The sequence below is a fragment of the Anser brachyrhynchus genome (assembly GCF_964034855.1).
Source record: "Anser brachyrhynchus genome assembly, chromosome: 4".
Taxonomy (NCBI): domain Eukaryota; kingdom Metazoa; phylum Chordata; class Aves; order Anseriformes; family Anatidae; genus Anser; species Anser brachyrhynchus.
The window spans coordinates 35681675-35706193 of record NC_137698.1 but is presented as its reverse complement, the minus strand read 5'-3'; the positions used below and the strand labels follow the sequence as shown (position 1 = coordinate 35706193).

At 35.8% G+C, this 24519-nt stretch overlaps 1 protein-coding gene across 1 annotated transcript in view; it reads right to left on the bottom strand.

The window, feature by feature from the left end:
* The window catches only part of TTC29 (tetratricopeptide repeat domain 29), a 208528-nt gene that overhangs the window by 84136 nt on the left and 99873 nt on the right, over positions 1 to 24519 (bottom strand). The window contains 2 exon segments of the mRNA XM_080588633.1: positions 12530 to 12715; positions 23425 to 23648. Of these exon segments, the coding sequence (XP_080444759.1) occupies positions 12530 to 12715; positions 23425 to 23648 (410 nt within the window).

Sequence of the window (24519 nt, the reverse complement as noted above, 5' to 3'; positions counted from 1 at the left end):
AAATGACATAGGCAGTTAATAAGAATACTGTAATGAACGTGCTTGCTCATCATAGCATATCCTGACCAATTTCCCACTTTGACAATACATCAGTAGCATAACTCTACTTATATAGAGTATAATATACTCCCCAGAGTATATAAGAGTCTCTAGGTCAACTGAAAGCTTGCCAGAGCAGTAGAAAGCTTGAGGCTCGGAAGGAAGGAGATAGGAGGAAAGGTGAGCACCACACAGCCTGGGATATGGCATTGGTGTACTGAGACTGCAATGCAACAAGATGGTATTTTATGCTCACTTGCCTGGGCCAAGAACTGACGGGCTAATCCTTGGTATTGCAATGTAAAAAATAATAAAAATAATAAATATATATATATATATTAAATTTCTGCTGACACTAGTTAAGCAACTATCTGTTGTCCAAAAGGAAAAATAAAACCATGGGAATCCAGTAATCCAGTGAGAGCTAGATCACTGTGTATAGTGATACCGTATGTATCACTCTAACAGGTCCATGTCCTTCTCATTCTGGTGCTCCCGGAGCTAAACACATTACTCCAGGTGGGATCTTACAAGAGCAGAGTAGAGACAATCACTTATTGTACTATATTACAGCACATCATCAACATAAGATATTAAAAATGCTTCAAAAATATGTTGTTTAAAAAACTTTTTAAGGGACACCTCATAAACTAGGGATACCACTACTTTCAATGTCTGCTTGCCTGTCTGTCCCTAATCCCTTCCCCTGGTTCTGCTACAAAGGCTGCAGACAAGGAAGGGATTCCCACGTGCAGCTGAAACAACAGCTGCTTTGGGGATAGTTTACTGTGGACCAGCAAGAGGAAAAACTCGATTAACTGAAGGGCACATTAACAGATGAAGAACTGCTGTGAAAAAACTTCTTAAAAGAAAGCATGGGAAGTACAGGAGGAACAGGCACTGTTGCAGAGGAGCCCAGAACAAATATCCTTCTCTTGCCTTTCTTTCAGTTACTACACTGAATTAGAGAATTTTGTACCCTCAACATTCTTGGTTAGCTCCAGGCCTTCTTAAGTTGCCTCTGGCTCTACATAAACCTTTCTAATATTTTCTCTAAGAGACATACTGCTACTTTTCTAGACCTATTGCCACAACTCACAGTAAGTCTACAAAGAAAATCTGGTGTCAATTACATGGTTTCTCCTGAAAATGTATGTGCACACAGCTTGCATGTACTTCACAGAATGGGACAAAACCGACAACATATGGACACGCATGAAAGATTATGATAAAACAAAGAGTGATTTTACACTAAATGTAACTCTTAAATGACTCCAGAAGTTAAGAGACACATCTGTAAATACTTTCTTACTATCTGAACCACTTCATTTCACTGATTTTTCCCTTTGCTTTAGACTTACTTAGCTGTGGAAAGAATACTGCTTTGAGCATTTTCACAGAAGTTTAGGTCTGAGATGAAATCTAGGATCTCTGAAGACTTTGCAACACTAACTGTATGTACTCTTCCAAGACCAATGCCCAAATTCAGGGGAAAAAAAGAAAAAAAAGAGAACAGGTCAAATATGAGAATTCTACTAACTCTTCTGTTACACATCCCTGTTCAAAGGAACCAACATAGCAAATTTTGTTTTACGATTAAAATTCCTTTAACTTTTTAGGCTAACATATTCTATGAAAGCAGCATTTGTCAAATGCCTTCTTCTGACTTGATTGTACATAAAGAAATACTATTTGATATAAATCAACTGTAATCTAGAGGAGAACTTTGCAGACACAGTACTGAACAGCAGCAGAGTACTGTTCAGTGTACCCCTTTAAGATAATTCTTGCTTCCTGGTAGCATTCAAGACTTCTTTTTCATACTTGCAAAGCATCAACAAAGTGTTTCCTACCTACAGAGGCTATATAAAATGCAAAATAAATTCAGAAAGCTCACAATTTAGGGTTCCAGCCTCTGACTACAAGCAAGCCTACATTCAAGCGAGATGTTTGAACTTCATGTTTCACAAATATTTCAGTGTTCACATGCAGGTAACAAATGCAGAGAGAGGAGAGAGGTGAAAATGCAATGATGAATAGTGAAATATGACAAGCTTTGCAGTTTTATTTTTCAGGGCTTTTTTTTTTTAAGGTTGATATAACCAAATGAAAACAACTTATATCATTATTTATATATCCTCAAAGGATGTATGATAATTATCTTTTAAATACAGAAGGTGGCACTGAAGCAGATTAGTTTCGTTTGAAATTGCATTTTTGCTAACACACATCAAATGCTTACCTCAGTTTAAATAATTTTTTTAGTGATTAGATTTTATTCAGATTCTACCCCTACTCCACTTACTTTCCACAGCATCCAGTTATAAACTTAATATCAGATGCAATGCTCCAGCACCAGAGCTGTTGTGCAGATTATCTACTTCAAAAGGATGCTTGGAGTAACAAGGTTGGACTAATGACCTCCTGAGGTCCCTTTCCACTTGATTTATATGATTCTCTGAAGATATATTTTTATTAATAGTTCCGTAATGTTTGTTTTACATATGAATTCTACACATTACTGATAATGGCTGTGGAAATGCAGTCCCATTGACAATAGCTTTACTCCAATCAGCTCCCAGTTCCACAGAGAAGGCACCTCTGGAAATAGCATCTCCTCTATCAGTTACTAAAAGGAAACACTCCTTCAGGAAAGTTTATCTAATATGATGACAACTGCAGATTCAGCTGCAGTAGTCCAACACCTTGCAAAGCTTTGAAGAAAAAAAGTTAAAAAAAAAAGTTAGTGAGTGGGCAGCTTTGAATGAAGCTTCATCTCAGAACTACTCATTAAGCAGTAAATAATTAAAATACCTGGAAAAGACAGGTAAAATACAAGCAGAAATGTCAGTAATAGACATGAAAGAGAAGAATTAAAAAAGCAAAGAAATAATTCATTTGAAGTTTTAATAAAGTTTCATTTGCAGTCTTGTTTAAAGATATATCAGACTTTAGGGATGTAACCTAATTACATTTTTATTCTAAGTTCTATTCAAAGACCTTGGACTTTGAATCTTTAACACAGATCAAACATTGTATAATTTACTCATGGCTATCAATACTTTAAAAAGATCTCTTCATTAGATGCCATAGTCTTATGAACATGCACATAAAGCAAACAGGACAACATTTGATACAACAAACTTTATTAAAGGACATGATTCTTATTGATATGTATATATAAACAATTAATGAGTGCTGCACATTATATTCAAGTGCACATAAAATGTTTTTTCTAAAATATTTCTGATGGGATATCTTTCAATTTCCAATGTAAACAACAGTAATATTTTTTTTTCAGTAATTTTAGGAACTACTTGAACTGAACTTTACAGTCACCAAATACCTAAGAACATTTTTTTTTTTTGCATGTGATAGAATTTATATGGAAAACACAAGTTACGCAGATTAGAATTAGCACTATTGCAATGCTATGAATATTTTGAAAAGCTTTTCATTACAAAGAATACAGATTTGTCTCTAGGTGTTACATCAAAACAGAAAGATTCTCCATTTGAAGAATTAGCATAGGGACATGGTAGTGTTGGTGAAAGGATTTAGCAAACCTGTTTTTTTTTCCTAATGTAAAGAATATTATTACACACAATGAAGTGGTAATAAACATTGATTTAAATCAGCTGATGGAGAAGCATGAAGACATTTTCACAGTATTAGTTTTCAGAAGTGAAAATAGGAGCCCTGCAGAACTCTCGCTGAGTTTTGTTACTCAAAACATCTTCATTGCCTACCAACACTTCTTAAAAAATAAATAATTATTTGAAGAATATTTTTTGATCAATTCAGCAGGCCCTTTTTGCTTTCGCGTTGCGTCTTCAGAAGCTTTTTTCAGACTTTCTTAAGAGTATACTAATTTGAATTGAAAACACACAATTTCTATAACATCAATTTAAAACAGTACCTGCCAATTCAACACTAGTAACAATTGTGTAATAATAAGATGTCATTTATCTGGGAACTACATTCTGTACTTGCACGAGGATGAGCTCAATTATTTAATAAGCCTTTTAAATCTGTCCTTCCCAAGAATCTATCTGGATTTATGGCGGCTTCTGTCTGCCACTGACTGACAGAGAAAAGCATTGTATCTGAAGACTTGATCTCCTAGTAATTTTCTACTTAAAACATTTTAATTATTTACTTATATTTATTTATACATTTATTTTTATTTTTTTCCTAGCTAACTTATGCATTCAATTCTTAAGCAATCAGAAAAAAATATAACTGCTTTATAGTGCAAATGCAGAATAACAGAAGTTATGGTCAGTTTATATGACGAAAAGTAAATGTTAGAAGTGTTTAAAATGGTCAGATTGGACATGCAGAACTCTATTTCCATTAAGGAAACACTTCTTTCTAAAGTTCCCTAATGCAGAGACTCTTTTTAAGTGTATGTTTCTACATAAGCCCAAAGATAAAATTTAGCAATGGGTATATGCAGCCAAAAGGTACAGGATTTTGGGACCTGTGAATAAGTTTTCAGATCTGAGCTATTTGTAAAGTCCTTTTTCTGAAAAAATTGTTTAGAATCAATCTTAGAAATTAGCAATCTGGGATATGCAACTGGAGTGGGGGATATCATGTCAGATCAATGGTATTTGGTTACTACTGGATGTGGTTTGTTATGTAAAGAAGAATTAAAAAGCACAGATAAACATGCTATGCGACTTCTACAGAACAAACACTACAAAAAGACATTTTTACTTAGTCTACAAAGGAAACAAGTCTATGTGATAATCCTGTCCCCCAAGTGGATTCGGAGTGAACTTCACCTTCATTTGTTAAGAGTTGGTAAGAAGTCCACAGCAGTCAACAGCACATCCACATAAATCTTTCAGTTTATCACAGCACACACTGAATCCTACCAAGTGCAGGTGTTACAGAAGCAAAAAGGAAGCGGTATTATATAAACACAGAACAAAAAGTTGGTTCCGGCCTCAAAGGATATACAGTCTAAATCTCTACATCTAACATTCACCTTATTTAGACCACTGTCATATTTTGACCAGCACTCAGGCTTCCTATAATAATAATAATAATCATAAAAAGCACATTGACATTTATATCTTTAAATCCTTTTACTCTTTTTGGTCAAAACTAGGAGACATCCCAATATAAAAGAAAGAAGAAAGGAAATTATGAGACTAATCTCTTCTCAAAAATCACAAATTTATTTGGCCTTCCTTACAAAAAGGAATCTCTAACAGAGATGCAAGGATAGATGAAACCAAAAAGGCCTTTATTAGCTGAGCTGCTGCTTTGACTTTTGATTCTGAAAAAAGAAATGTGATCCATTTTAGGTTTCCCTCCTCCAGAGTCAGACCTGCATTTGTGAATACAACAGTGTGGACCTCTAGATACTGGCTTTACACCCTACAGTGGAAACATAGCATTAAATACGCAGGTTGGCTAGTTTATCAAATGCAGCAATATTGTTATCAGTAACAGTTCTGCACTCTATGTGTAGTGAAGAAATTTATCACTTCATAAATGTTGTCCCACTGGTTTATTTTATTTACCAGCCATTTCTAATTTTGTAATCGGATGGTAAAGGTGCACTTTTCATTTCTACATTATACAGCACAATGAGGATTTGCTGTTTAAATGGACTTGGCAGACCTGCAATACAGACAATGGTATATAGTTATATTAATGTAGAAGGTGCACGTGGGCCATCCATCCCCTGTGTGAATTTTATTCTGGATATCCTTAGGAATCTCCTAGCAAAAGACACTACATGATAATATAATTAAAACAAATTCACAAAAATTACTCAAAAAAGCATGAGAATTTTCAGAAGCAACTTTAGGTTTTGCCTTTATACATTTTTTTTTTAGTACATCACTTTGCAATATTAACTTTTTTTTTTTTTTTTTAAGTCTAAATATAAATTATTTCTGCCTGAAGGCAAACCAGTTGGGGAAATTCTGCTTAAATGGGCATATTTCCTCTGCATAGATACTCATGAACATATGCTGTGTTTCCCTCAATTATTTATACATTACAGTTTTTAATTGAAAATCACTTGCCATAAACAATTAAAAACAAAAAATCAACAATTACTTAGCAATGGATTAAATAGGGCCTGCTAAGAACAGGAAACAGTCAGTTTAGGTATTTTATGTTCCAAAGCAAAAAGATGCCAGGAACTGACTTCAATTTGTTGCTTACCAAATAAACTCAGTAATTAGTACTTAAACTTCAAAAGCTTGAATCAAATGTCCATTAAACTCAAAAGGAATCTTTCCACCAACTTTTGCAATGCCTTGATTAAAACCTTTAGTTTCAATGACAGGTAGAATCCTAATCCTTGATCTTAATTCAGATCTTGAAAGTCTGTAAGAACCCTATTTTTTTCCACAACAAATTAATTATTTTATCAATTCCCTTGTGTTCAGTAGGCCTTTCCACCAGAAAAGTCTCTATCAAATCCTAATACATAAAATAGACTGTATTTATTAGGTCCAATTCGTTTTTTCGGGGGTGTGGGAGGTGTGGGTGCAGGGGGAGATGAGAAATGCTCAGCTCTAGCATAGCATTGCCCTGACTGAAAACCAAGGGGAGCTTAACATTGCTTATAATTAAGGCAGAAATGGATCAAGACTGAACACTTAAAAAACCTCTACTAATTTGCAGAACACGACAGGTTTTTTTTTTAATGTCTAAATATATTTCAGAAAGGACTAAGGAGACCCTGATCAGGAATTCTTTAAGATATGGAATCCAAGAGCATATAAAGAAAAACAAAATAGGGTTTATGGATTAGCTGAATGCCATATCTAACAGTTTTGTGTGCTGTACCTTTCTCTTACTTGTTCTGCCTGCCTTTAGTGTTTCTGGTCTGTAAGCATTTCAAAAAAAAGTATTACCTACACTTTTGTTGATCCTTATGTGCTAGCAGAAAATAAATCCAATGACTAAGTCACCACTGCATTGATATTAATGGCATAATTTTCACACATCTCGCAGTTCTTTTACCAGGGGAGATGCAGTTTCTGGCATGGCACTGATTTACATTTGGAATTTGTTGGGGGAAGTTTTATTCATTGGACTCTACTTCGAAACTTACATGCTTCTTCAAAACTAGTTACTTAAATGTACCCAGAAACGTCTCCAAGCACTGCAACCAACAGGTATGGAAAAGTGCAGCTACTCTAGTAAACTCCTTGAAAACAGTGTGGCTGCATGAAAACTGCCTATTAGGAAGTACTTGCAAAACTCCTAACTGCCAAACTCTATGCCCATAAATAATTGCAAGGGAGGGAAGTTCAAATTAGCAGAAACTAACAGCAAGTGTGGGACTATTAGCATCACTTTAGCACTATCCTGCACTCCTGTGTCCACAGACATCCCTGGATGCTCTTTGATTTACTAATACAGGAACCGAACCATGGCCTGTGAATGTCTACTTCATTGCTAATGCCTGAAAGGTAACTGCTGAGATCCTTGCACCATTTGAGGGTGGGAGGATAGATATTCATAATAAGATCATAGTGATGATGTTTTCTTTGCTTCCTCCAGAGTTCTTGATGTCACTCTACCTGCTCCACTTTCCCACAGGCAGCGTCCCACCAACTGATCTTTTTGTAGCAGTTTGCCTTAAAGAAGAGTGCTCATGCATCTGTACTAGAAGAACGCCATCAGATATGTTCATTAATTACCTTTAAGCTTGTCTCACAAAGGCAGAATTGCTTGACATTAAGACTGAAATTTTGGTATCTGGACTGCTGGCTTTAAAGCACTGGCTATATAGATATATGTGCATACCTATACACACATGTATATACAAACACTTGCAATGGCCACGATGGTCGCTTTTAGAACAATCACACCTTCAGATGTCTATTTTTATTGTGTTTTTTTGAACATATAGACACATTCCATCTGATCCTGTTACAACCTATTCGAAGTAAATAGCTCCTATAAGTACAAATTCTTTGTTTCCCCTTGGCTCCTTTTTTTACTCATATAAGTTATCTGAAATTTTCCAATGTGTATATTTAAGTTCTACATCATTTCTTGAATGATAGATGTTAACTATTTAATACAAAACAGAAAGCCCTCAAATATTGTAATGATGAGCACTGGCAATATAAGAACACATACAAGCCAGCACCGGCCATTATAGATCAATACACTCAGCCTTTATTTCTTCTGTAAGATACAACTGTGCAAACCTGAACTTTGTAATTAACTTCAGCAGAATTTACACTAATAAGTTAGAACTATCATAGTCTGTCCTCAGACTATAATAATCTTATTCTGTGATATACAGAATACATGCATTTATAATGATGATTCTGATTATTACTTCCAAAAAGACATCCAAAACACAAGAATAAAAATAGTTTTTGAAATTCCTTTTTTTTTTTTTTTTTTTAATAAAACTGAGATTCTGCCATGAAGCCGATGCCCACTTGAATGACAAATAATGCTGGATTTAATAAGACAAAATATAAGAATATGAATTGCCTTTTCAACATGCATAAAGTAACATCATGACATTTAATTACTCTATGAGAAAATGACTAGTAACCTAACTAATAAAACTATATAATATCAGCTCCCTGAGGAAATACAAACTGAGATAAGTACAGCTAATTGAATGGTATCATAACCTGAACACTTCTGCAATAATCCATGAGTAGCTTCTCATCTGGGTAACTCAGAGACCTAATTTTTTTAAAGAAGAGGTAAAAAAACTCATTCTGCAAAGAACTGCCACTGAAATCATGTCTGTTCCAAGCAGAATATTCTATTTGCGTCTGTAGCACGCTACTCAGTTATTACTGTTTTCTTTCCCTTATGTACTCACAGCTACTAATCATCTGCATCCAAATACCACGGCTGTAGTCTATACAAAACTGACACTTCAAATATTTAGCTTTCAAGATTAATGAACATCAGATTACATCCAACCTCTAGGACAGGGACCAGGCTGAAAGTCAAAGAACTTCAGATTTGATTACACAATAAGTACTCACATTTATTGATTCTCTTCTAAGGCAAACAAGAATTTTTACAAGTACCTATTTAACTTCATACTCCCAGGTAATATATATTTATACTCCTAAGCATATACAGATGACTTCCATTCACAAATAAAAAAATAGTCACATTCATGTGTGCATACTATTAGATATGAATATCTTGTACCAGTTCTTTTCAGTTCCCTCACCCAATAGAGTAAGACTAACATCTCATTCTTTTCAAGTTTTCCTCTCTTCCTGGCTGCATTATTAATCAATGGAATTAATACAGATACGATGATTTAAATCAGTTGAAAATATAATGTAAATGTTAGACATCATTCGTGTACATATAAATACTGGAATGTGTGTTTGTATGTATGTACACATACACATTCCCATATATGCATACTCGTGTACACATACACCTCCATACATATGTATCTATTCCTGTATATATGTATATATCCCAACAGGAAGAAGGCACCTGACTCCTTCAGTTCGCTATCAAATTAGACTACACCATTATAAATAACTGAAGAAAAAAAATATCATACAATTTACAAGCTGTGCCTATTTGTTCTAAAATCAAAAATAGTGTGTTCAGACTTTAACACGACACCATTAATACTTATGTAATTTTATACAATCCCAACACAACATCTGCTCTTACAATATTTCTGCACTCAAAACTTGCAATTTAATATTTCACCCTCTGAAAATACAAAGTGCAAAGAATACATCTGCTGTCTTTTTCTCAGTGGTCCCTCAAAACAAATCCTATGCTTTCTTTCAGCTTCTTGATTTTTTCACCCCTCTCTATGGAAATAAAAAATTTGCAAAAGACAGATGCTATCAATTCAGTGGAACTCTACCCTGGACAGTGAGAAATGCACCTTGTTTTCTCTCTCCTTACCAATGTTACTACAAAGCCTTTCTTCTGGAAGTTTCTAGTATTTTACACCAGGAAAATGAAACTTCCCCTCCGCTAAACATTTCTAAGTGTATTTAATAACTTCACTTACATGCTTTTCAATAGGATTGAATGCCTAAAGATATAGAAGTATTCAATAGTTTTTGCTTAACGCATCTTAAAGTTAGGTAATGTTAAAAAAAAAAAAAAAGTTTGGCAGTGGCATGGCAAATGGTTGTGAGTCACACTCTGTATGAGTCCTTAAAGATAGATAGGAATGTTTGCTTTTATTTGCCTTTTTATAATTTTATGTTTTAGTAACTGAAGAACCAGGTGAAAAGGTTGCAAAAAATAAAAATCAAAATCCAGCAACTTCAATCATTTTATTCTACCGAGGATCAGATAACCTAATTAAGCATTTTTCACTCAAAATGAAAATGACTTGGTTATGATTGGCTGGGCTTTAAGCAAGTGTTATTTTATCTACTGGGAAACTGAATCTAGCTTAGCTTCAGTTCCTGGAATAAAACTGGAATAAGTAATCAAAAAGATTATTCCCAAGCATGTAGATAAAACATGAAAATGTATTACAACAAATGCCAATACATCAAGAGCGAATGTCATCAGACCAAACTTCTTTTTAAGTTAGTAAAGTTTTCCTCACTGTCATAACTTCCTCGTAAATCATTAGGGAAGCGTAGTTCACCTGTAACTACTGTTAGGTGAGTGCAACTTGGTTGGGAAATCCTACAGATACACACTGGTTATCGGTAATTCACTGTCAGAATAGAAAAAGACACTCAGTAAGTTGCCACGGGTCCCTGTCCTAGGTCCAGTATAATACTTAGTATTTTTATTAAGGATATCTATTACAGAATCAAAAGATTATTACATGTTCAAATGATATCAAACTGGGAAAAAACAAAGCATGTTGAAAGACAACATCAGAAGTCAAAAACAATCTTGACAATTTCTAGTAACTGTCTACAAAATACTCAGTGCAAAAAATAAACAAACAAACCATATTGTGTTTATAACAGGCAGGAATAACTGGTGATCCCAGAATGGCAAACAGAATAGCTAATTAACAGTTCTTCAGAAAAGAATTTAGAAATTACTGAAGATCATGAACTGAATATGAGAATGCAATTTATGCTAAAATGAACAATGTGGATGTCATACATGAAAATACAAATAACCGTACAACTTGGAAGAAAAGTAGTTCACTCCATTTTATCTATCACTGGGGTATGAATTCCAATTTTAAAACTGAATCCAGTTTTGGGTGTTGCAGGCAAGAAAAATATGACAGATATGACACCAGTTCAGAGGAAATGGCATGAATGACTACCAGTCTAGAAGACATGAGGAAATATTAAGTTGGGATTTTTCAGCTGTAAGGGAACATGGGAGGAAATAAATAAATAAACAAAATCACAACAGAAGCCTACAGATTTTATGTTTCATGTCCAAGTTTTTCCTGGGAAAATGGGAAGCTAGGCCATCATTCAAAACATACCCATTCTGGCAGCCATTTACTAGAATTGCACTATTTACACAAAATATTTCAGTTTCTGTGGATTTTTTTCCCTGAAAAAAGCCATTCTAGCTGAAAAACCGAGCACAAGCTGTGCTCAGGGTTGGGAACATTTTCAACCCATGAAGTAACATCTATTAACAAAAAATAATGACCATGCAAATCACATATTTGAATAAATGGTTAGGAGAAAAAGTGTATTCAGGAATTAACACTGGAAGATAGGTTTTACTCAGTTGCTTGAGTCTCTTGATATAATACAAACATAGGAAAACCTTTTTCATACACATCTTGTTATACACACACAACCCCCTCTGCCATTAAAGGTAATGTATTATTTTCAAAATATGGAAACAAAGATAATAGTTACCTTAATTAATACCATATATCACTTTCAGAGATTCACAGTTTGAGGATACAGACACACAAATGGAGAAATGGAGCTTAAGGTAAGGTATAAAGCTGAAGCAAACATCACTATGGCAGTCACATACAAACAAACATCATGTGATCTTCAGGTAAGAGAAACATAAGATTTTAAAAAGAGTACAAAAAACTGTAGTTTCTTTTATCCAAGTGTAAGTTTTCCATCGTTGAGGCAGGATTAAACTAAATTATGTGTTCATACCTCTTTTAAATCAAACCAGTTTGTGTAACTACAGATGCCACTTTACTTATCCACCTGTGGCCTGAAGCAGCATTACCAGTCTCTTGTCAAAAATACACAAAAGGAAATAGGTTTAACACAGAGGACCTCTGTGCTAAATGGATGTTCCCTTTAAACTTCGGCTTTGGTTTTCATCTGACTGAATACTTCCAATTGTTGATGGAAAGTAAACAGAGAAAATGGGTCTATGAATAATTACAGACTTTGTCTGATTGCTACTCCAAAAATAAAAATAAAAAAAATTGAAATAGCTTTTAAACTTCTTATAAATTATGGTTGCAAACCAATTTTACATAGAAATACAGTGCCCTGTAACAAAACACAAATTACCAAATAAGACCCTCTTAATGCTGATATAACGTAGCATTATGAGCTCAGTGACTCACCTTGTTCCTCATTGATGAGGCCCACGTGTGCATGTGCTTGTGCTCGTCTTTTCCCACCATCGGTTTTTATTAGTTGAGCAGTGTTAAAGCATCGTTCATAAAAGTAATTCCTTAACCATTTGTCCTCAGGGTCATTGAAACAGTAGGCCAAGTTAAGCTGGTTATCATACACCTCCCCATAGTGCCCTTCAAAAACAAATAATAGTCAAAATGCTAGTTTTCATCAGCTTTCCCAAAACTTACACATTACAGCAATCAGGATATAATGAAAATGAAGGAGTATTTATATATGCAGCACACAAATACTACCAAGCTCTCCTACATATCAAGGAAATATGATAAAATGAAAATGACAACCTTCTAAATTAGGCATAATTGAAAATGCAGTCTAGCAAAACTGCAATGAATTGCTATCATTTTTTTTATTTTTATTTTTTTTACAAACACAAAACTTAGTTCAATAAAACACACAAAACCTCTACAAGACTCATTGAAAGACAGAAGCCAGAGTGAGCAAAAAGACCCACACATCCAGTTTCTACTGGAGAAGTGTTTGAAGCACTGAGACCTGAAAAGACACTGAATGCTTTCAAAACAGGTCTGAGGTAGCAACCATGATGATGGAGATAAAGAACCAAAGAGAGCACTCTGCAAGTGCCTCCCACTAATTTCATACCGTTTAAAATATTTAAAATAAGACTAACAAGAAATGTTTTGAGTTTTCTAGCTACTTTCCCATTTTTATTACATTATCACTCTCTCAAATTGAGGGCCAACTGGAATTTTACATCTTGGCCTAAAAAAGACAGTCCACCAAGGTATTGCTCTCAGTAAATACGGAAAGCAGAGGAGAGTTAAACTCTCAGCTCTCCTTTATGATCTGAAGAAAAAACACATTTAGTTCCCACTCTAACATCTAGCAGCCAGCTAAATGAATACACACTATTCCTAATATTTATAAAAACCGTGTGAGTCCCAACTCTAAGTAGCATTACAAAATTATCAACAAATACATTATTCACAATTTTAAACTACAAAATGAGAGTGCCTATGGAATTTATTTCCCTCACATATAAAACAAAACAAAAACAACCACAAAACCAAAACCACATGAGATTATTCAAAAGCTCTATTAATTTGGATTAGAGAACTAAAACTTACCTGGTAACTCTTATAATAGTGCTTCTCCCTAGGGGTATGGAAGAATATGTTCCCTACATGATGCTGAAGAATCTATGAGATAAGAGAGCGTAGCATGTATCTATACGTTTCACTGCTAAACTTACTGCTGGCACACTAAATGAATTTTCTTTCCAAACTCTGTTTATGTTAGATGTGAATGTGAATAACTCACTAGAATTCCATTGCAATTTTGGTTGGTTTCTTACTGTGGTTGTGAAACATAGCCTGTTCTTAAAAACAATTTTCATGTAGTTGGGTAAAGAAGGAGTTAAGAACCACAAGTGCTGCTGCAGGTAAGAGAATGTTTGGATAAGCTAGATGTGTGAACAGAACTGCTTTGCTTTCGGGAGTTCTGCAATTTGTAAGCTTTGCTCAGCAAAGAGAGAAAAGGGGAAAAAGAAAGAAAGAAAAGCTTCTCTTACTCCTGATATGGAGCACCACAGAGAAATAAACATGCACACAAAAATACATTAATACATTTATTTCAATACAGGCATGATCTCACTCCAAGTCCAGATCTTTTCTAAGCATTTTAGATCTATGGTATTATATCAAAAACATTTTTAATCAAAGGATGCAGTTAATTTTTTTTTTTTTAATCTACAGGAAAAATTGAGGAAAATCCAACTTTCCAGAAGGACTAATTTCTTGACTGTAAATTCTATCATCGTTATGAATCCCTTGCATTGTTTAGAACAAACAGTGGTAATTACTCAAAAAAGTATTTGTTTGCATCTCTAAACCACACAGAGGAGTGCTTCCTCAGCCTCATCTCCAGTATGTTCTGTCTCAAAAATTGCAAGTTACACATATTTGAATAGAAAGTAACATAAAACCCTCATTCATCCCTCATGTCATTGTGACTAAGTTCTTTGACTTCAGAATGTCTTGAAAAAGCCCTTCAGTGTGCTTTGCAATGCAGTAAAAGCTATATTCTGTCTTCTGAAGGAATTCCTTTACCACCAAATCCCATTTGCAGTCTTCAACAGGTTTATCTAATATTTATTTCTCCTCCATTTTTATCTACTCTTCCCATTCTGGAGAACGTCTACTTAATTTTCTGTGCCTTTCTGAAATCAAGCTGAAATGGCTTTGCCTCAATTCTTGAGCACTTGCTTTTTTGTCTTTTGGTTTATGATCTAATCCCTCTCCTTTAATGGTAAGTAATGGTTTGGGCTTAATACACAAATATAGTTGTGCGTGTGCTCATATGCATATATATAAAAACATACATACATATGTGTGCATATAAGAGTTGAGATACATAATTGGGATACACCCAACATAACCACTTCAGATATAGCTATATGTTTCCTAGGGTCCCTTTCCAGTCTCAAGAAAAGCAGATGCTGCCTGGCTATGATTTTCATCCCAATTTAAACATCTGTTGTGGCACAAGATTATCTCCAAAGTAGAAGGCAGAGGTTCCCATGATGACTACAAGCACACAAACATAACCACTTAAACACAGAGAAATATAAAAGCTAATTATAATCACTAACTTAATCTAAGGTAATAATAATACACATCAGATATTGATTACAGTGGAGTGAAAATGAACTTAGAGGATGCCAACAAATGCTTACAATAACACAGCAAAATGAAAGAATTAGATTGTCATTGGGGAAGAACACTAGATACAAATTTGTTGCCTTTGAAATCTTTGCTACAAAGTACCAAGGCACTAATGCTACATAAAATTATGCAAATAACTTCAGGTAGTGCCCTACAAATCTCAGGAGATGGAACTGACCTGAGGCGGACTATTGCTACTGCCACAGCTTTGATTGAATGAACTTTAATGTGACCCTCCGATGACTATCCTGCCGGTGAATAACAATGAGAAGTGCACAAAGACAACCATTTCTCTGTAATTGTCTTGGACAGTGGCTGACCAGATACGCTGGTGTCACAAGAAAATAAACCCCAAAAGATAGATGTTTAAAAGCCGTATTGTCTTCTGGATTCAAAGTCTCTCTGATTTACAAATCAAGAAATTCACTGAGATTATTCTGACAGTGGCAAAGCCAGTATGTCAGACTTAGTGAAAGTGAACTTTTATCTCCCCAGGAGAACAAAAATATTAGAATAGGTAAATACTTTCTTTTACAAAATCTCCCATAGGTAGCTCAGTCATTAAAGCTTTGACCCCTCTGATTTTGTACAGTAAGTTCTCTGCATCTGCTAATAGATCACACGTAGAGAAATTTTTTATGTATATATTGATGTAAAAAAAAAAAAAATCTGCACCACTTATCAGAGAGATAACGACACCACTGGAATATGATACCAAATGAACAGAAAGAAGTCTGAGTCACACAAGCAATTGTAAAACAGTTCCTGCAAGACAAACTGTTCTTAAATGAGTAAAAAATTAAGAATGCACACGAATTAAGGTTCAAATGCTGTTCTCATTAGTCTTTTGAAAATTACATCTAGTCCATGGAAGGTGAGTCCAGGTTTCCCAGAAGACATGGGATTGAGAGAATGCTGTAAAGAGCAGCAGGATGGCTGCCCAAAATGGCAGCTGAGCAGAACAAACCAAACTCGATGGAGCAGATGGTGAAGCCTGATATTTTGTGGTTTTAGACATAACTTAAAATCTGCTGAGAAAACACCTTATAAGCAATTAGCCAGTGAAACATTTTTTCAATGCCAAATTACCAAATTTAAGGCAGTAATAATAATTCACAAGAATTCTGTTCAATTGTGGTTTTTTAAAAGAAAATGTCATCCTACGCTGCAAAATTTATTTTATATTTTTTAGAATGTTTTCATCACAGAATTATAGAAAATTTACTTTCCACTTTGTTTGACCTGTACTTTTCAAAATATTTTCATCATCCTTCGCAATAGAAAACAAAACAAAAAACATTGAAAGTGGATATCTATGCGCAAAAGGAAAATGTTCCTATCAAACTTTACTGGTATCTTTTTGTTAAAACAGATTTAAAAATCTCTTCCACTTGAGTTTAAACATTAAACCCTATATGTTAAACACATACAGGATTTCCTGCTCTGCATCAGAATCTCTTCAGGTGCATCTCAACTGACATGTAAGAATCTTTTCTTGTCATGCTCGAGCCATAGTCCCCAGTCAGCCCACTGAATAATATCTTGGTTTGTTTCTGGGCTGTTATCAAGAACCCTTGGCAAGCAAAGGCGTGCATGGAGCAGAAGATCATTCAGGTCCGTGCTCTGCCTGTTGGCTGTGTTCAGCCAGACAACTGTTGAGTAGTGCAATGCGCAGGGATAGTGAGGTGGCGTCTGAGTATGAGTAACAGACTTGGTAGGAAAGAAAAGAAACACAGAAGATCTGCAAGCCGTGCTACTGTGAAGTGGTTTAGTACAACTGCTGCCACTTCTGTCTGTATGATCTCCTTTGTGACAGGATGTAGGAAATGAATTGAAAAGAAGTACAAGAGTGATCTTTAGAGTGGAGATGAAAACAACATCCCGAAGAGATCCTGGCTTGGCATTTTCCCTGAAGAAGATGCTGTTGTTGTTAACAGAAAACAGAACTTGTACTTCAGAAACTCACCTTTAAAATACAGGTATCAGAAATAAATATTTCAACATCTATCTCTGGCTGAATATTTTCTACCACAGGAACCACCAGTCAGTCAGTCATTTGTTCCTACCAGACAATGGCTGTAGGGAAACTTTTCAACAGGTGATAACACTCCTCTTCCAGTTCAGTTACTTGCTTTTAGTGGATATGACTTAGTTATAACTGACCATTCACTCTTGAAGACGTGTCAAGGAATGGCCTAAGATCATTTAAGTCACTAGGAGCCATTTCTGATGACTGAAAAAGACATCATCACTACTGGAAGTTTCATTTTTCTCTTGCCAGAGAGATCAATACTCGCGACTCAGTAGCAAGACTGCTGATGCTGTGAAGAATTCATATACGGAAAGATCCAGGATGGAGGCTCTTGGGCTGATAAGGAGCATGAACAGCAACAGAATATGGTGCTACTAACAGTTTATTTCTACCTAAATTCATACAAAGCAAAATCAGTCCCATTTTGTCCCATGGTTCGGGACAACCATGCCTGTACTTTTGCAGCTAGAAGATCATACTTTGATTCCTTTTTTTTTTTTTCCTAGAATTTCTTCCATAAGCCACACTCACTGGGTGAAAACACACAAATGCAAATGAAGAAAGGTTGCTATGGGGTAGCATGCTGACACAATCAAATTGCATGCAGAGCCTCCATTTCTTAAATATGAAGCAGGGCACACGCAGGGTGCAACCCCCTCCACCCCTCCCCAACGCTGCTAAGCACCTAAGCAGAATATACTCAAAGTACAATCTATACAAAGATGCTGGGAAATGGTCAGGATATAATTTTGTCAAGTAAGAATAAAGCTCTCTAATGATAGCAACATAAGACAATTCAACGGGTAATCTGGGACACTAAAAGGGGACTTCAAGCCATTGGAATGAAAACATGCCACTTAAATTAGAGGCACTCAGGCACTACTTAAAATGCAGAAATGCTGCCTCTGTTGAAGTCAGCTGGCTATATTTTGAGGTCTGGCTTCTTTCCAGAGCAGAATCATTTCACTTTCTGTAAGCTAACTGCAAAAACAATAAATTCCTCCACTGGTCTCTATCAACTGCTAGCTTTTCTCCTGTGAAACAATATTAAGTAGAAAAGGACAAATCTGCTTGGAAAACAAAAGTATTCCTTTGCCCATACACCCCCCAAACCAAACAGAAACTACCTCCACCAAGCAAATATTAAAGGAGGGTTTGGTATGTTTATCCTTTTTCTTTTCTCTTTTTTTTTTTCTTTAATGCACAATCACTTTTTTTTCCTCCTCTCCACAATAGCATGGGTAATACAGTTATTGCAATGTTTCAAGCCCAGCCTAAGGCATAAGCGTGAAATCTTACAGAAAAGCATTCCACTGTAAAATGCTAAACTCTATTTTCAACCTTTAGTGCCTCAGACATAGAAAGATTTTCTAGTGTGAACACATCAAATACTCATGCTTTCTTCATATACTTTAGGAAAAGTCATCTTTTACAACAACAACAAATGATAATTCATGCTGTCAAAAGTTCGCTCACTGAAGTGAGGAAAAAAAGCACCAAGTTAGCAGCTCCTCCTAATTGTTCGTGTCTGATATTCCCTAGAACACAGGTCAGCAGCTTGTAGCACGCACAGATTTAGCATTTGACATACCACAAACGTAGTGCAGGCTCTAAGAAAGACAACAGCTTCCAGATTGTAATTCCTATTATCCACTAGCTGCCCCAACGATCAGCTAATAAGCGGTGTCTTGCCCCTCTGAAGGCACGTCCATGCTGACTATTAGCTCTACACGCTGGCTTTGGCACAGAGAACGGTCATCTGCTACCACAGTGCTGACTGCTCCATAGACATCGCAGCCACTCACCTGGGGAATTTCCCATTTCTGCTCCCCTGCTCCAGCAAAGGAAAGCCAACAGCTGAGAGGACTCTCCCTTTAATTGCTCCTGAGCTGTAAGTTGCCTTGCATCCCCTTCATCTGGTGGGGCCACAACACAGGTAAACCAGCCCATGCTGGCAAGCACTGATCATATGAGCTCTTCATGGCCTAGACTAGTCACCATAGGTAAGGATTCGTTTAGGGTTCAACCCCACATTCAATACACAATTCAGGTGTAATCTGAAGAGCAAAGCATTACAAGCCTGTTTAGAATAAAACTAGCACAGGTGACCCCTAGTTTGACTAATACTAGATTTGGCACACCATCCCTGACAGGCTGCTGACCCCAGTCTAAAATACCAGATCGCACTGTACAGTGTCAATCTGCATAGCACCATCCTCTTTTTGGCTCAGTGCTAACTAACTAAATAAAGGTAGCTATGCAATAATTTGAGGAGATGATTCAAAAAGCTTAAAGAAATTTTTAGGTACAGGCCTAAGAAGTAAATTAGCAATGCATTTTAAAACAGTAAGACAGACTGTAGCCACCAAGTAACAATTTAAAGAATCAGTTATACGGTGAAAGGTGTGCAAACAGCAGCTTAAAGCTTCTGATTTCACTTTTAAGTATTTTTATCTGAGGAACAGCAACACTCATTCCAATAAACCGTTCTCCCAGGCACGCATTAAACTAGGTGCAGTTCAAAAACTCCAAGAGGTGAATTTCTTTTCTTCCTGCTGTTTCCCTGCGACCCACCTAAACATGCAGACGGTCAAATTTTATCTGCATCTTAGACAGACAAAATGGATAAAATTAATTCTATTTATTTGGTGCACTTCTGTAGGGTATGGTCATCATTTGTTCTCAGGATGTCAGCAGTCAAAAGATATCCAGTTACCGATCCTCGTTTTCGGATCAGGATGGGACTGTGGCTTCAAACTCTGTCTCCTGTTAACTTTCAGAACAGTACTGACTAGGGACTAGGGAGCTATGGCTCTCCAAAGGGATAGTAATAACAACCTACTGACATTGGTATGCCTTTAAAGGACAATTATAATTTTAAGTGAAATTACTGTGGGCAGTAAAACCGGGCAGGCAATTGGGCAGGCTATTTGACAGTCTCAAAATATAATTTTTCTTTTTGAAAAAAGACAACATTGTCAACAACACATATCAAGAAATAATGGCATACATTAGATGTTGAGCTATGTAGATTACTTTGGCATTTATCCTGCAATTTTCTTAAAAAAAAAAAAAAAAAAAAACCAACCCGCCCTACAAATATACGTATTTAAACAGGTAAATCCCCCCCTTTTTTTTAAACTACGAAGACCAAAACTAGTAAAAGAGAGGTTAGTACGTGATAAAAAAGGATGATCAAGAAATAATTAGAAAGAACTCTATTCTGAAGTCAGAAGTGTTTACATTATTTGCATCAAAGACGACCAAAGAGGAATGCAGTCAACAAGTATTGTCAATATTTCTGCCAATTTGTTTGTTATTTTGGGGGGAGTGGGTGGTGTGTAATGCTGTACCTAGGGCAAAATAACTCTGTCAGCTATTTTTCTGAGAAGCTGCAAGAACTAATGCTAGCTCCCTATTTTTAAATACTGGAAGGTATTCAAATACAATGATTATGAGATTAAGTTAGACAGACAAATAGATTTTCTTTGCACACTATAGTACTAGTTTAAAAGAAAGATTCCCATATGATTTGAAGTTCAATCAAAATGTTATCCTAAAAATGAAAACAGAACATTCGCTAGTGAATCCAAAGCTTAATGGTATGTACAACATAACACTGGTAAACAGTCACAATTTTTAGATGAAGAAATAATGAACACAATTGCTCTTTGATATCAACTTCCACATCATAATGGACTGCCTTGATTCATTCTGTCAAAGCAAACAATTTATGTCCATCATTGCAGAGTCTAAAATTACAGACTATCAGCAAAAAGAAAAGATTAACATATCCCACCAATAAATATGGAAAATGGATCAACAAATACCTAACTTTCTCTACGTGCTATAGTAACAACTCTGAAACTCGAAACTTTGGAGCAACAGTTCTAAGCAAAACTCACAATGAGACAGCAACACTGTGATACAAAAATATCAGGTGAGAAAGCTAAAGAACAAAAGGGAAAGCTTTTTACTGACATCAGTAATGTTTCATTTTCCACTTACCACCTCAGGTTAAAAAAAACAATCTCTTCATGAAGTTTAAATTCATCAAAAAATGTATAAGTCATACAGATTTTTTTCATACCTTTATACCTGCAATCTCTTCACCACAACTATTAGCTCAGGACAGCATACTTGAGAAGGGCACATTTTCAGCTAGCCTAATATTAGTGACATCAGCCACATTGTAAAACTCTCACAGTTCACTACCCCAAATGTTACTTTAAATGCTTTAAGCCATATTTGGCTTGAACTGTAGTGCTTGAGGAGCAAACGCAGGTCAGCTGCTGTTGTGGCTGCTATGCTGTAGTAAGTTCCAGCTGAAGGATGAAGCCAACTGCTGAACACCTTTTAAATGGTTTCAGCTGAAGTTGTCATGAGATTGTAAGCCAGAGCTCCAACTAGTTTGATTAGAATCAGAGAGTAACAGGATTAGTGGAACTCCTAAATTAGTATTTGATGAGCTGTGTAATCCATATGTTATCTTCACAGCACTACTAGCTCCAACAAGCTGTGACACAAATAGCATCCACCCCTTTGTCTGCCTCACTTAAAACAAAGATTTGTGGAAAGGTTTACACTGAAACTGGCAAAAAATCAAAACTCTCACTACACTGATCTTGCAATTCAGTCCAAATGTGTTGCTTGAACACTTGCCAACTCCACTGGCACGTTCTCATTATTTCTTTGCTTTCACTTTAACCAACTTGAACAGGCAAAGCGTGGAAATACTCTCTTCCAGAGGTACGACACAATCAGTCAGCTGATGGGCAGTATCCCATCTCTCACTGAGCCCAGCACACAATGAATGCCAATTTCAGTGAGAGAAAAGGCCTCTGCCTTTCAAAGGCACAGAACCGGCACAGTCAGCACCCTGCCTCTTCTCTGGGAGGGTATTTGCCACTTCTATTGGCACACAGCAGTTAATAATACTGAAAAAGATCTTGCACTGAAGGAACACAAAATACTCTCCTCAAGCAGCTTCAGGAAGCAGGTCCATCAAGATATGCCATAACTACCACTTTTCAACACCAACGTATTGGCAGAATGCTTATGTATGGCAGGGTGGTCTGGGTGCAAAACACTTTCGTACTCCTGCAGACAACATGGGTCTATGTTCAGGCTGTAGTCACACTCAAGAAAAACTTGAATATTTCTTCCTATCATGGGCTGGCTAGGATTGTAGTGAATTAAATAAAGAAACACAACTTTATGCTTTCATAGTAAACATAAAATAAACATGTTAAATGAGTGGAAAGTTGTCTTTTCTAAAATAAAGTTTTCTGTTCTAAAGTTTCAGTAAGAAAGCTTAGGTCCCAAACTCTCAAGCTTTATTTTAGATTTTCCTCTTTGTAACAATCAAAATGTAACTTGAAACAAGCCAACTACAATGAAATCAACTCTACTATGAAACAATTGTAGTTAGAGCTTTACCTCTCTCTATTCCTACAATTATTTCAAGGGAGAAAGACAGAGTAAGTTATGTTACTATTTACAGTAAAGCAAAATGATAAATATGAGCGCTCAGTAAATAGTAGGCAATAGAGAAAATACAGTAATTTGGAGTTATGTCTTCACTAATATTTAGTAATTCACAGGTGGCATGTTACGTCTGTGTGCTGTATTTTATTTGACATGTTCACAATCCTTTTTAAGTCAGTCACAAATCCAAACAGTTAGGAGACAGTGTATTTAATAAAATCAGATTTATAAAACTATTACTGTTTGAAACAGCATTTCACCTATTAAATTTTTCTAATACGAAACCAGCTAGTCAACTCAATAGAGAAAGAAAAACAATAAATAATAAAACCGTGAGAAAATATTTGAGGTGTTATCAAAGCTATAAATATATTAATCATTTCTGATATTATAATGCACTCTCCGTGTTTTTCTTTTTTTTTTTCCTCCCCAGAAAACCTCTCCCGATATCTGCAGCTCCTAATCATTTATTCTATAAATACAGCTTAGTTGACTAAGGCTGAAATGTGCTAAGATGCAGTAACGTTTCAAATTCATACATGAAACAATTTGGAAGCTTCCCCCAGGCACTGGCGGCTGTGGCTCCCGCTGCTCTGCTACCCACAATCCCCCCATTTACCTGCTCGCTGGGCTGCCTCAGCCCTGGTCAGGAAGTGGTAAAGCTGATCCAGCTTATCAGGCTGCTCCTCCAGGGACTTCTGCTGCCATATGGCTGACCCGGGCCCTGCAGCCTCCCTCAAGGCATTCCACTTCTGTATCAGAGTGAAGAGCTCGGAGAAGGACTTGTGATAACCCTGTCGCAGCATGTCTATGCAGATGTTCTCCTTGTATGAATTCCTGTTACTGGGAATACGAAAGACGGATTTTAAGCCTTTAAACCTGTATTCTGTTCTTCACCTTACCAAATAATTACAGATACTAAAACAGCTTTCAAGATGAGACCTCTGCAGTTCACCACCAGGGAAGGGGTATATTTTTCCCTTCTCAGAAAGCATTCTACCAAAATACAATTACAAATATCCTACCCTAGGGAAGTAAACATGGGGATAGTGAGTAAATATCCAAATATATATTGCAAACATGTTCAAAATATACTGATATTTTTAGCTGGCACTGTTAAAAAAAAAAATTTGATGGGAAAAAAGATATGTTTACAACAGTTTATGAAAACACAATAAACTCTTAGTTTTCTTTAAAACAGCACAGAAAGGAAAAAATGAAACATCCTACATGTCAAAACAATGTATACATTCAATAGTTTTGCTGTAGGATACAGTGGCTTGGTTTAATATGTCAAACAAATGCTACATCAGAAACACAATCATAAGATATTATTTTGCTTCTCTTTAGCATATAACTTCAGCTGGGACTGGTTCACATCCTAATTTTAAAAATAAGCAATGCAATTGTGAATTTACATCAAAGTTATCCAGTTCATAAACTCTGAAAAGATATACATATCACAAAGTTGTATAAACAAATATTCTCAAGAGTTAATATATCTTTTTAGATTTTATTTATGGAAATAATCAAAATATTTCTTTTCTGCAGCATGAAACAATTATTGTGTGCCATCCTGGAGAAAGCTATGAGTCCAATGGGACTACCTGAAACACTGAAGTGTAAATGTAAATGTTTGCAGGAGTAGGTATCTAGTTTGAGAAAACAAACCCTTTTCCCAGTAAAATGACAAGGACCTAAACGTGGTAATTTT